The sequence below is a fragment of the Gopherus evgoodei genome, chromosome 4 (genome assembly GCF_007399415.2).
Source record: "Gopherus evgoodei ecotype Sinaloan lineage chromosome 4, rGopEvg1_v1.p, whole genome shotgun sequence".
NCBI classification, from domain to species: domain Eukaryota; kingdom Metazoa; phylum Chordata; order Testudines; family Testudinidae; genus Gopherus; species Gopherus evgoodei.
The window spans coordinates 124,711,646-124,724,558 of NC_044325.1; the positions used below are offsets into that span (position 1 = coordinate 124,711,646).

The window sequence follows — 12,913 nt, forward strand, 5'->3', positions numbered from 1 at the left end:
ACAGGCTCTTATAAGTTCAGACTGGTGAGTACTAGGTAGATAAAGCGAGTTAGGCTTATGTTTGCTTTCTTTATTTGCAAATGTGCATTTGGCTGAAAGGAGTTCAAATTGGTATTTTGCTGAAAAGATTTTAATTTGTACTTGTATACTTAGGCTGGGAGAGTATTCCCAGTGTCTATAGCTGAAAGACCCTGCACCTATTCCATTTTAAATTTACAAAGATAATTTTTACTGTTTTTCTCTCTTTAATTAAAAGTTTTTCTTGTTTAAGTACCTGATTGTTTTTTTATTCTGGTGAGACCCCAGGGGACGGGGTCTGGATTCACCAGGGAATTGGTGGGGAGAAAGGAGGGAAGGGGGAGAGAAAGGTTAATTTCTCTCTGTGTTAGGTTTACTGTCTCTCTCAGAGAGAATCTGGGAGGGGGAGAGAGAAGGAAGGGGTAATGTGCATTTTCCTCTCTGTTTTAAGATTCAAGGAGTTTGAATCACAGTGATCTTCCAGGGGAACCCAGGGAGGGGAAGTCTGGGAGAGGCAACGATGAGGGAAAGGGTTTACTTTCCTTGTGTTAGGATCCAGAGGGACTGGGTCTTGGGGGTCCCCGGGCAAGGTTTTGGGGGGACCAGAGTGTACCAGGCACTGGAATTCCTGGTTGGTGGCAGCATTACAGGTACTAAGCTGGTAATTGAGCTTAGAGGAATTCATGCTGGTACCCCATCTTTTGGACGCTAAGGTTCAGAGTGGGGGAATTGTACCATGACACGCTGTTTGATGTTTAAGGCCGCACACAGCGCTTTTGTGACTTCACTCACAAAGTGTGGTCCTCTGTCTGAATCTATTTCAGATGGGATACCAAATCAAGAAAAGGTTTGTTCCAGTAGAACACGAATGGTGGACAAAGCCATTGTATTTCTCGTAGGATAGGCCTCCACCCACAGTGTTAAGAAATCCACCACTACTAGACAATACAGGTTACCCTTTTTGGATAGAGGGAGTAGCACTATGAAATCAATTTGAAGGTGAGCTACTTGATGGTGATACATGAGACGCTTGATGGGCCTGGTATCGATGTTATTCTCCGCACACCAAAGACATGATTTAATATGATTAATTATTTCCTCCTTTATGTTAGGCAACCACGCCACTTTGGACACTCGTTCCAAAGTTTTGGATGCAGCATAGTGTCCCTGGTCATGAGCTAAAGTTATTAGTTCTTTTTGTAGAGTTACTGGCATAACCAGTACAGATAATTCACAGTTTGGCGATGTTGCTATAATCAATCTCTTTTTGTCCTTACATATTCTTAATGTTTCCCTGCTGTTAAAAGGGCTTGGAGAGCTTTATCCTGTTTTTGCAGGGTTAAGATGCTGTGGCCTGCTGACACATCTGGAGCCGGCCTCTTAACTACAGCAGCTGCAATGGGGATCTTATCCCATGTATATGCTGATCCTAACCTACCAGTTTGTTTTGCTAGCTGATTGGCCTGATTGTCAAGCGTGGCCAGAACCGACCGCCTTCATATGGGCTTTTACTTTCAACAAGTAGGTATGACCCTCTCTTGATGAAGCCAACTGCCAGGCATGGTTTAAATAAGAGGCCTATTTGACAGATTTCCCATCTGTGGAGTTTAATCTTCTTTTCTTCCAGATGGGAAGCAGCTAGTAAAGGCTTGAACCACTCAACTAGAAGCAGAACACAGACAGATGTTTTCCTCATGTCCTACCTCAGACGATACTGCCAGGACCGCAATTAATTGTGCAGCTTGTGGTGACGGTGGCCTCACCGTACCCTGCACCACTTGCTGTGTCCCCTCTTGGATTGCAGCAAACCGTGCAACAGGATGCCCTTCGTGGTGACAAGCACTCCCATCAACTTCCCAGAGTGTTAACCCTTTTCCTGATACTTCTTCCCAGGATGTTGCAAAGAAGAATGGAGATAGTAAGTCTAAATCAGGATGTGGCAACAGACATTCATGCTCATCTACAAAACATAGCCCAATTATTTGTAATTCACTAAAGGGCACCTTCCAGAATGACAGGCAGTAGTGAGGTGAAGAGACCAGGAAACGGAGACTCCACCTCTCCTCGTCCTGCTGGGAGCCCCCCAGCCAGGAGTACCCAGTAGGGGCCTCCTAGCTGTTTCTCTGCCAGGCTTGGGACAGGACTTCCTCTCCGTGGGGATATCAGACACACCTGCAGAGGCAATGCAGAAGTGAGTGCACTGCATCGGCCCAGTGTTGGGCTCAGGGCTTTGGTCTTGGCAGCTTCTGCTCCAGTCACATCTCTGGGTGCCCGGACTCAGAGCTTCTGGCCCCCTGTGAGGTCAGCAAGTGCTGGGGCACTGGGCTCAGGACTTTCATGCCCCTCCCCACTCCTGCCGGCTCTCTGGGTGCCTGGGCTCAGGGCTTATGCCTGGCCTCTGCAGTGGGGGCTCAGAGCTTCCCTTGCAGTTCCTTCTGGGGCTCAGGGGGCCATTTCTCTGGATGCCCCAAAAATGGTAGGAGCCGAGGTGCTCCCAAGTGGTAAGTAGGAGCTGAGGTGCTCCCAATAGCACCCACCTGCACATCTGGGAACCTCCTCTAGCTTCAGAAAGGTTGCTGGCTGCTGCCCTTGGAGCACAGGTCTGAAGGTAGCACACAAGTGAGGGTGACAATGCTGTGACGCCCCCACAAGAACCTCTGAACTCCCCGATTCTCCCAGTTTAGTCGGGACCCCCATGGTTACAATACCAGGAAATGTCAGGTTGAAACATTGAAATGGTGACATTGGTCAATTTCAAGGCCAGAGGGTTTGTAAACTAGTCAAAGTGAGCCCTGAATGTGGTAGGGACCTGCCTATTATGGAGGCCCAAGTAAGTTTGCACTCCTCGTTCTTCTGAAAGGCCATGGAGAATTCCTGCTGCCTGAGAAAACTTCCCAGAATAAGCTACCAGGACTAGGAGGAAATGAAGGAAACCAACCAAAGCCTGAGCTCGGATGGAGAGCATTGATCCAAGCCGTTTATGAACCCCTCCACCCTCACCTGCCTGCCTGCAGTGAAACGGACAGAGGGGCACTGATTTCTAGTTGTGAACCTGCTACAGACCGTGGGCTTCAGCACAAGCCGTACAGCCCATACTCTGAACTCTTGGATAAACAGCAAAGCTGGCTTTTCCGAAACCTTTCCTCCTAGTGCTCTGCATCCACTTGGGATTGTGCCCAGCAGAGGCTGGTGGAGGGAAGGGGAAGGGAGTGTAGACCATGCAAATGTTGTAGCGTCTGCACTACCCCACAGACACACACACAGCAATGCAGGGTATAATATCCAGGACAATAAATTATTTGGCCATAACCTCCAAAATCCTCAATGTTGAAAGTCCAATGGGAGGGAGGGGTTAGAGAGTTGCAGTAACCACCTGGACTTCCAGTCTCTGGCCAGGCACATCCCCCTCTCCAGAGTTTTCACTGCTATTGTCTCCAAACTGGTCCTCCTTATCTAATGTGAGGTCACATCCTGGCCTTTAGGGACATTGGCAGGATCTTCCCTGTTCCCAGCTGCAGCATCAGCTTCATGATCCTGCCTGATAAGGATCCCGCCAGGGCTCAGCTAAATGACATGTGGCATGACAGGTTCTTTGCTGAGGGCCCTTGACAACGCCCAATCAAGATCTGCATCGGATGGGCACGTGCAGGTGCATTTCCTGACTTTTTACCGGATTCCTGGACCCTCTCATGCTGCTGCTGCAAATGTTCCTTCTCGCTCAGCGCTGAGCAGCAGAATGCTCCTTGCCCTTTGGCTGCGCGACATCCAGAGGTCTAATCCTGCGGCTCTGAAAGAAACCATCTTCACAGCTCTAATCCTGGCAGATATTGATTAAAATCTTGCTGTGCTCCTCTCAGTGTATTTGTGATTGGACGTCCTTCTTGCTAGGGGCGATTTTCAGATAGATAAACTGCATGAAACAGAGGGAAAGACAAAGAGAAGCATCAACATGTCTAAGAACTTGAACAATATTTGAAGACCATATATTGGTGTCTAACTACTTCCTGCTTCCGGGAGAGGCAACTGGTGTTTTAATGACACACTCACCTCGCTTGTACCTGACCTGAAATTCAGGAGGGATAGCTTAGTGGTTTAAACATTAGCCTGCTTAACCTAGTTCTGTGAGTTCAATCCTTCAGGAGGCCATCTAGAGAATGGAAATAAAATTCTGTCTGGGGATGGGTCCTGCTTTGAGCAGGGGGTTAACCTAGATACCTCCTCAGGTCCCTTCCAACCCTGCTGTTCTATGAATTCTGCCCTCTTGTGTTGGCAGAACAAATAAACCCTACCTCACTTTACACAACCCATTTGAGTTCAAGAAAGAGAGATCTCTATCTTGCAACAAGTTTTAACATTATGGGGCAAAGACAAAGGTGAGTGGTCTATTTTTCTTTCAGTTCTAATACCGGAGGAGAGCTCCAAAATCCATTCTGTCAATCAAGAGAAAAGATTGTTTTTCTGTTCTCAAAGGGCTGATGCTTTTGATCCCAAAATCTTGTCTTCATTTTCTCTCACAAAATAACTTGCAGTGAAATAGGACCTAAACTATCCTGAACGCTGCATGTCAGAGTTTGAGACTATCAGGATAGCCCATCTCCTGGCATCAGTTGTCACGGATCCATCAGCATCAGCAGAGCTACGGTGATTGATTCCAACTGAATGTCTGGTCCATTGTGCTGTACTGAGTTAAAAGATTTCATACGCTGTGCATATGAAGATGAAAATGTAGGGTGGAAGGGACCTCATGTAGTCAAGTCAGGCTCCCCAAGCTGGGGCAAGACCCCTTGGTTTCAAAAAATCTTGTTTAATGGAGGGCTTTTTCTTTTTTTTTCTAAAAATGTGCTTCATTTATTTGCATATCAAACATTTTCATTTAAAATTTCCCAGAGTGGTTTTGTGTTGGTGAAATATTCCTAGTCAACAGAATGAAGATTGTGGAAAAAGACAGTACAGTATGGAATGGGCAGCCCTGGCTTCCCCAGTGCACCATTCTCTGCTCCCATAGATGGTCTCATGGGTTCAGGATGGATACACACCGATAATGGAATGAAATCTCTCCTGCATAGTTGAGTTTTCTTCTTAGTTTGAAGCGCGAGAAGGAACAGGAACATCTGGACCTACCTAGCTTCCAAGGGAACCATCTTTCTTGATGCTGTTTGACCTGCAATTCATTGTGGCCCTGTAGGTGGAGATCAGTGGGTATTCGCTAGGAAGCTGCTTTATGACTCTGCTAAAGAACTATCTTCTGAGAAGGACAGGCTGGTCCTCCCATTGTCTCCACTCACTCATGGTAAATTATAGAGATTTGTAGCCGTAGGTTGTACAAGATGATAAGATACTGCATGTGAACATGGGAGAGAGAGAGATATTTTACTTAGTATTCATTAGGGTCCTTTCCTTTGGAGGTGGAAGCTTTTCCAAACTCACTTGCTGCCTCCACTTCCCCACTGCAGAACTCCAGTTTTCAGCTGATCAAGAAGCGAGAGCAGGCATGAGGGTCTCACCCACCGTTTTAATTCAGCTTTCACTGCTTAACATTGCTCTTCATTCATATCTCCACAGTTAATATAAAGTGAAACATTGTTAACATAATCTTACTGATTTCAACAAGAATCCTGGTTATTTGACGTAATCAGAGTTTATTCCTAGTTTGTGGTTTTAATTGACATTATATATATATATATATATATATATATATATATATAGTGCATAGCTCCTGGTTTAGTTATGGAAAGGTGCTAGAGTGCTAATATGAGGCTTAAATCTTCTACTCCAAGCATCCGCCTGCCATAGATCAGTTGGCTGTGGTGACACCTGACCTTTTAGTTTCATAAGACAAAAGTTATATTTGCCATTGCTAACTTTGCATTGTTTGTGGTTGGCATTTCTAAAATGCTGATTTGAGGAAAAAAACAAACATTTGCAATTGTCCATTGCTTTGAAGCTAGCAGCCTTTGGAAATTCCAAAACGCTCACCTCCTTCTTTTTAAAGTAATTCTTTTTCTCTGCCATTGTTATTCAGTTCACTTTCTCAAAATAGCTACAGTATTAGTGTGATTCACTTAGAGATAAGAGGTTTTCACTTTACTAGCAATTTTGGCTCTTTCTATTTGAAAATGATTCTTGAATTAATTTATTTTCTATCCCACATTACATCACAGTTAGGAGGGAACGTGGCATTTGAAAGTGTTCTGGATATTGCGTTGTTACAACAAGCTAAGAGTTGATGATGTTTTAGGATCAGTTCTGAAACCTGAAAATGATAGTGGATATAATAATATATTAATATTCCATTTTGTGGAAAAAATCCTGTATTTTTCAATTGTCTGTTTAATATAATGTTTTTTCCTCCTTGATGTTTTCTGGTGGTTTCCTATTATGGTGAAACTTGATTAGTCCAAACAGGACAATTGAAATGTGTGTATGTGTGCACATGCACATGCGTTTTAATTTTTCACATTGATAAGGTAAAGAATTGTAGAAATCTAGTACCAAAATAGCCACATTACTAGGAAATGGGACTTCTAGATGAGTTTGACTTTGTGCTTCCATTTTCTTATGGAAATTTTGATTCCTATCTTTGGTGTTTCTTAGTCTCATGGAGGAATGCAAGAACTTTGTTACTGGTGACCTTGTTCATAACTATAGATGGGCAAATCTGAAAAAAACTAGGAACTGTAATAAAAAGCAGCCAAAGAAGACCAGTTTGTGCAGAAGATTGCCTATCTCAGGGAAATGACTGAATATTCATGCAAATATATTGTTTACCGTGTTTTTAGTTTTTAGTTGCAAGACTTTAACCCAAAATGATCTCAAAGTATTAAAGTGATCGAATGAAAAGTCCACTAGCTATTCCAGTTTATACCAGCTCAGGATCTGGCTCCATAACTTTATCTTTAAAGAGATTGCGGGTAGGAGCCCACATAGAGAGATAGTTGGGTGGGTCTGGCTGTATTTTGCATTTACTGAGCTGGCCAGTGGACTGGTCATGTCATTTTGTTAGAGATGTTGTTTCTACTCATCAGTTAAAGGCAGGTTAATATGTCACAAACATCTTGGGATTTTAGACTCTGCTTTCAATTTCCCGATTTCAGTGCATTCAAAATCTCATACTGAATAGTTCAGTAAAAAAGGACGTGTTTTTTCTTCTTTGAGTTCATGTACTTTTATGTTTTGGTGTGAACTTTAGTAATCTCTTTGCCATGAAGATCTCCTCCTTCTTTAGGGAATGCAGAGGGTTCAAATACATTGAGTGTTACCTTGCCTTGCTTCTCGCTCTGCTAGCTGGAAAGATGATTAAATCTGATATTAACAAATAGCCTGACCCAAAGTGCACTGAAATCAATGGAAAAACTCCATTTGGTGTCAATCTGTTTTGGATCAGGCCCCTTACAGTGAGTCAGAACATTACATTCCTAGGAAATAGATGAAAATTGCCCTCCTCCCACAAAAACAAACAAATCTCTTTTGCATTGAACTTTTCCATGGAAATGTCAGCATTTTTACAACAAATAAAATAACATAAAAATAATCAATACAAATATTGTTATTAGGGAGTCTTAGCAATGTAGGGTGGAAGGGACCTCATGGAGTCAAGTCAGGCTCCACATGCTGGGGCAGGACCAAGTAACACCAAGTAAAGGAAGAACTGGAAGTGCTAATAAATAAATACAACTATGACATTATTGGCATTACTGAAACTTGGTGGGATAATACACACGACTGGAATGTTGGTGTGGATGGGTATAGTTTGCTCAGGAAGGATAGACAGGGGAAAAAGGGAGGAGGTGTTGCCTTATATATTAAAAATGTACACACTTGGACTGAGGTGGAGATGGACATAGGAGACGGAAGGGTGGAGAGTCTCTGGGTTAGGCTAAAAGGGGTAAAAAACACAGGTGATGTCATGCTGGGAGTCTACTACAGGCCACCTAATCAGGTGGAAGAGGTGGATGAGGCTTTTTTCAAACAACTAACAAAATCATCCAAAGCCCAAGATTTGGTGGTGATGGGGGACTTCAACTATCCAGATATATGTTGGGAAAATAACACCGCGGGGCACAGACTATCCAATAAGTTCCTGGACTGCATTGCAGACAACTTTTTATTTCAGAAAGTTGAAAAAGCTACTAGGGGGGAAGCTGTTCTAGACTTGATTTTAACTAATAGGGAGGAACTTGTTGAGAATTTGAAAGTAGAAGGAAGCTTGGGTGAAAGTGATCATGAAATCATAGAATTTGCAATTCTAAGGAAAGGTAGAAGGGAGTACAGCAGAATAGAGACCATGGATTTCAGGAAGGCGGATTTTTGTAAGCTCAGAGAGCTCATAGGCAAGGTCCCATGGGAATTAAGACTGAGGGGAAAAACAGCTGAGGAAAGTTGGCAGTTTTTCAAAGGGACGCTATTAAGGGCCCAAAAGCAAGTTATTCCGATGGTTAGGAAAGATAGAAAATGTGGCAAAAGACCACCTTGGCTTACCCTTGAGATCTTGCGTGACCTACAAAATAAAAAGGCGTCATATAAAAAATGGAAACTAGGTCAGATCACGAAGGATGAATATAGGCAAATAACACAGGAATGCAGAGGCAAGATTAGACAAGCAAAGGCACAAAATGAGCTCAAACTAGCTATGGGAATAAAGGGAAACAAGAAGACATTTTATCAATACATTAGAAGCAAGAGGAAGACTAAGGACGGGGTAGGCCCACTGCTCAATGAGGAGGGGGGAACAGTAATGGGAGACTTGGAAATGGCAGAGATGCTTAATGACTTCTTTGTTTCAGTCTTCACTGAGAAGTCTGAAGGAATGTCTAGTATAGTGAATGCTTACGGGAAGAGGGTAGGTTTAGAAGAGAAAATAATGAAAGAGCAAGTAAAAAATCACTTAGAAAAGATAGATGCCTGCAAGTCACCAGGGCCTGATGAAATGCATCCTAGAATACTCAAGGAGTTAATAGAAGAGGTATCTGAGCCTCTAGCTATTATCTTTGGGAAATCATGGGAGACGGGGGAGATTCCAGAAGACTGGAAGGGGGCAAATATAGTGTCCATCTATAAAAAGGGAAATAAAAACAACCCAGGAAACTACAGACCAGTTAGTTTAACTTCTGTGCCAGGGAAGATAATGGAGCAGGTAATCAAAGAAATCATCTGCAAACACTTGGAAGGTGGTAAGGTAATAGGGAATAGCCAGCATGGATTTGTAAAGAACAAATCGTGTCAAACTAATCTGATAGCGTTCTTTGATAGGATAACGAGCCTTGTGGATAAGGGAGAAGCGGTGGATGTGATATACCTAGACTTTAGTAAGGCATTTGATACGGTCTCGCATGATATTCTTATAGATAAGCTAGGAAAGTACAATTTAGATGGGGCTACTATAAGGTGGGTGCATAACTGGCTGGATAACCGTACTCAGAGAGTAGTTGTTAATGGCTCCCAATCCTGCTGGAAAGGTATAACAAGTGGGGTTCCGCAGGGGTCTGTTTTGGGACCGGTTCTGTTCAATATCTTCATCAACGATTTAGATGTTGGCATAGAAAGTACGCTTATTAAGTTTGCGGACGATACCAAACTGGGAGGGATTGCAACTGCTTTGGAGGACAGGGTCAAAATTCAAAATGATCTGGACAAGTTGGAGAAATGGTCTGAGGTAAACAGGATGAAGTTCAATAAAGATAAATGCAAAGTGCTCCACTTAGGAAGGAACAATCAGTTTCACACATACAGAATGGGAAGAGACTGTCTAGGAAGAAGTATGGCAGAAAGAGATCTAGGGGTCATAGTGGACCACAAGCTTAATATGAGTCAACAGTGTGATACTGTTGCAAAAAAAGCAAACATGATTCTGGGATGCATAAAGAGGTGTGTTGTAAACAAGACACGAGAAGTCATTCTTCCGCTTTACTCTGCACTGGTTAGGCCTCAACTGGAGTATTGTGTCCAGTTATGGGCACCGCATTTCAAGAAAGATGTGGAGAAATTGGAGAGGGTCCAGAGAAGAGCAACAAGAATGATGAAAGGTCTTGAGAACATGACCTATGAAGGAAGGCTGAAGGAATTGGGTTTGTTTAGTTTGGAAAAGAGAAGACTGAGAGGGGACCTGATAGCAGTTTTCAGGTATCTAAAAGGGTGTCATCAGGAGGAGGGAGAAAACTTGTTCACCTTAGCCTCCAATGATAGAACAAGAAACAATGGGCTTAAACTGCAGCAAGGGAGATTTAGGTTGGACATTAGGAAAAAGTTCCTAACTGTCAGGGTAGTTAAACACTGGAATAGATTGCCTAGGGAAGTTGTGGAATCTCCATCGCTGGAGATATTTAAGAGTAAGTTAGATAAATGTCTATCAGGGATGGTCTAGACAGTATTTGGTCCTGCCATGAGGGCAGGGGACTGGACTCGATGATCTCTCGAGGTCCCTTCCAGTCCTAGAGTCTATGAGTCTATGAGTCTATAAACATCTCGATGGGTGTTTCTCTGACCAGTTCTCAAACACTTTCAACACTGAGCAGTCCACATGTTGATTTGTATAGCTGAAATTCCTCAGGCTTCCATTCTCCTTCATAGGCCAGTCTTGTTGGTTTGACTACATAGACTCATAGACTCTAGGACTGGAAGGGACCTCGAGAGATCATCGAGTCCAGTCCCCTGCCCTCATGGCAGGACCAAATACTGTCTAGACCATCCCTAATAGACATTTATCTAACCTACTCTTAAATATCTCCAGCGATGGAGATTCCACAACTTCCCTAGGCAATCTGTTCCAGTGTTTAACTACCCTGACAGTTAGGAACTTTTTCCTAATGTCCAACCTAAATCTCCCTTGCTGCAGTTTAAGCCCATTGCTTCTTGTTCTATCATTGGAGGCTAAGCTGAACAAGTTTTCTCCCTCCTCCTGATGACACCCTTTTAGATACCTGAAAACTGCTATCAGGTCCCCTCTCAGTCTTCTCTTTTCCATCTCCCAGTTGCTCCATTTCAAAACCAAAATACTTCAGATTTCAGTCAAAATAGACCAGCACCAAAATAGTTTGGATTTGGGATTTTATTCATAAAAGCTCAAAAATTTCCAAGGGGATAGGTGGGAATTTTGACATAAAAAGCCTCTATTAACCGGAGGTGATGATTTACCAAGGGTTGTGGTGGATACTCAGTTTACGGACAATTTTTAATTCAAGATTGGATGATTTTTTAAAACATATGCTCTAATTTACAATGAAAAATAATGGAAAAAATTATGACCTGTGTTATACAAGCAATTAGACTAGATTGGGGGTGTTGAATTTATCTTCTGCGAACACCTTGGGATCCACAGACTATAACTAAGGGGTCCTTCCAAGGTTGTTGTTACCATAGAACACTGCTTTTCAACCTGTGGTCCGTGGATTCCTAGGGGTCCACAGATTATGTCTACAATTTCCACCTCCATTCAAAATTTTGGATTCATCCACAAGTGAGAAAAAAATCCACTGGTCTAGATAATCAAAATGGTTCCTTTGGGATTTGGAATTTATGACTAAATTGAATTTCCTGTATTTCGGCATCTCTTAAGAGATAACACAAGTCTTCACTGTACATCAGATTTATTGTTGTGGTACCCATTGCTTCTATCCCCTCTTCTGCCTCTTCTTTGACACAGAGCACAGTGACAGGAGAAATGGCTCCCGGAAACTGCACCAGAGTGACTGGCTTCATTTTCCAGGGAATAACTGACAGTCTAAAGCTGCAAAACATCCTCTTTGTGTTCTTCTTTGCCATTTATTTCTGCACGCTGGTGGGGAATGTCTGGATGATTGTGCTGATTAGCGTTGACTCCCAACTCCACAGCTCCATGTACTTTTTTCCTCAGCAACTTGTCACTCTTAGATGTTGTCTCCTCCTCTATGATTGCCCCCCAGGTGATGCTCAGTTTCCTAGTGACGAGTAAAGACATTTCTTTCCCTGGGTGCGTGGTTCAGTTTTCCTCTTCTCCTTCTGTGCCAACAATGAACTTTGCCTCCTGGCTGTGATGGCCTACGATCGCTTTGTGGCCATCTGCAACCCATTGCTTTATTATGTCATCCTGTCCAAGAAAGTCTGCTTCCAGCTGGTGGCTGGATCTTTCCTATGCACCTATGTCAATGCCACTGTGCATAAGTGTACTGAATTCAGTCTGTCCTTCGGCCACTTCACTGTCCTCAATCATTTCTTCTGCGATATTCACCCACTCCAAGAAATCTCCTGCTCTGACTTTTGCATCAATAAGCGAGTGCATTTCCTCTTTTCAGCCATAGAAACAATAGGCACAGTTTTCACCATCCTCATCTCTTACACTTACATCATCTTTGCCATCCTGAGGATCCGCTCCACGGCAGGAAGGCACAAAGCCTTCTCCACCTGCGCCTCCCACCTGACTGTCATTTCCTTCTTATATGGGACCCTGATCGTTACATATTTACGACCCTCATCTGGCAGCTCAATGGACTGGGAGAAAATGGTGGCCATGTCCGATACCCTTGTGATCCCCACGATTAACCTCCTGATCTACAGCTTGAGGAACAAGGAGGTGAAGGATGCCCTGAGGAGGGCAATACACCAGAAAATTATTCCTCGCTGTATGTAAACATGAGGACTGTTTTTTCTGATCAGTACTGGAGTGCAGATATGATCTAGTTCTCGCTCATTAAGTCATTGTGCAGAAATTTCTGTCATCATGTGACTTACAGGAGAAAACAATATGGAAATGGAACTTGAGCCCGATAATGAAGGAAGGGTCCATGTCCCTTGAAAAACAGTGTCCAGTAACTGTGTTACAGCTTCTTCTTTATGCACTGTTATGTGATATCTACAATATAGACTCCCCCCCCCGCTTGTTCCACTATCCTTTGAACTATGTTGGTTAACTTAGCAGATGATA

General features: G+C 43.2%; 1 protein-coding gene across 1 annotated transcript; it reads left to right on the forward strand.

Moving 5' to 3' along the window:
- Window positions 1–12,025: 12,025 nt before the first annotated feature.
- On the forward strand, window positions 12,026–12,619 carry LOC115651220 (olfactory receptor 1009-like). Its single transcript, XM_030562171.1, has one exon. It carries the CDS (start codon window positions 12,026–12,028, stop codon window positions 12,617–12,619), a length of 594 nt encoding a protein of 197 aa, XP_030418031.1.
- The last annotated feature ends 294 nt before the right edge of the window (window positions 12,620–12,913 follow it).

Excerpts from the sequence above, each read along its gene's own strand:
- LOC115651220 (XM_030562171.1), top strand. The coding sequence starts at position 12,026 with ATGGCCTACGATCGCTTTGTGGCCATCTGCAACCCATTGCTTTATTAT.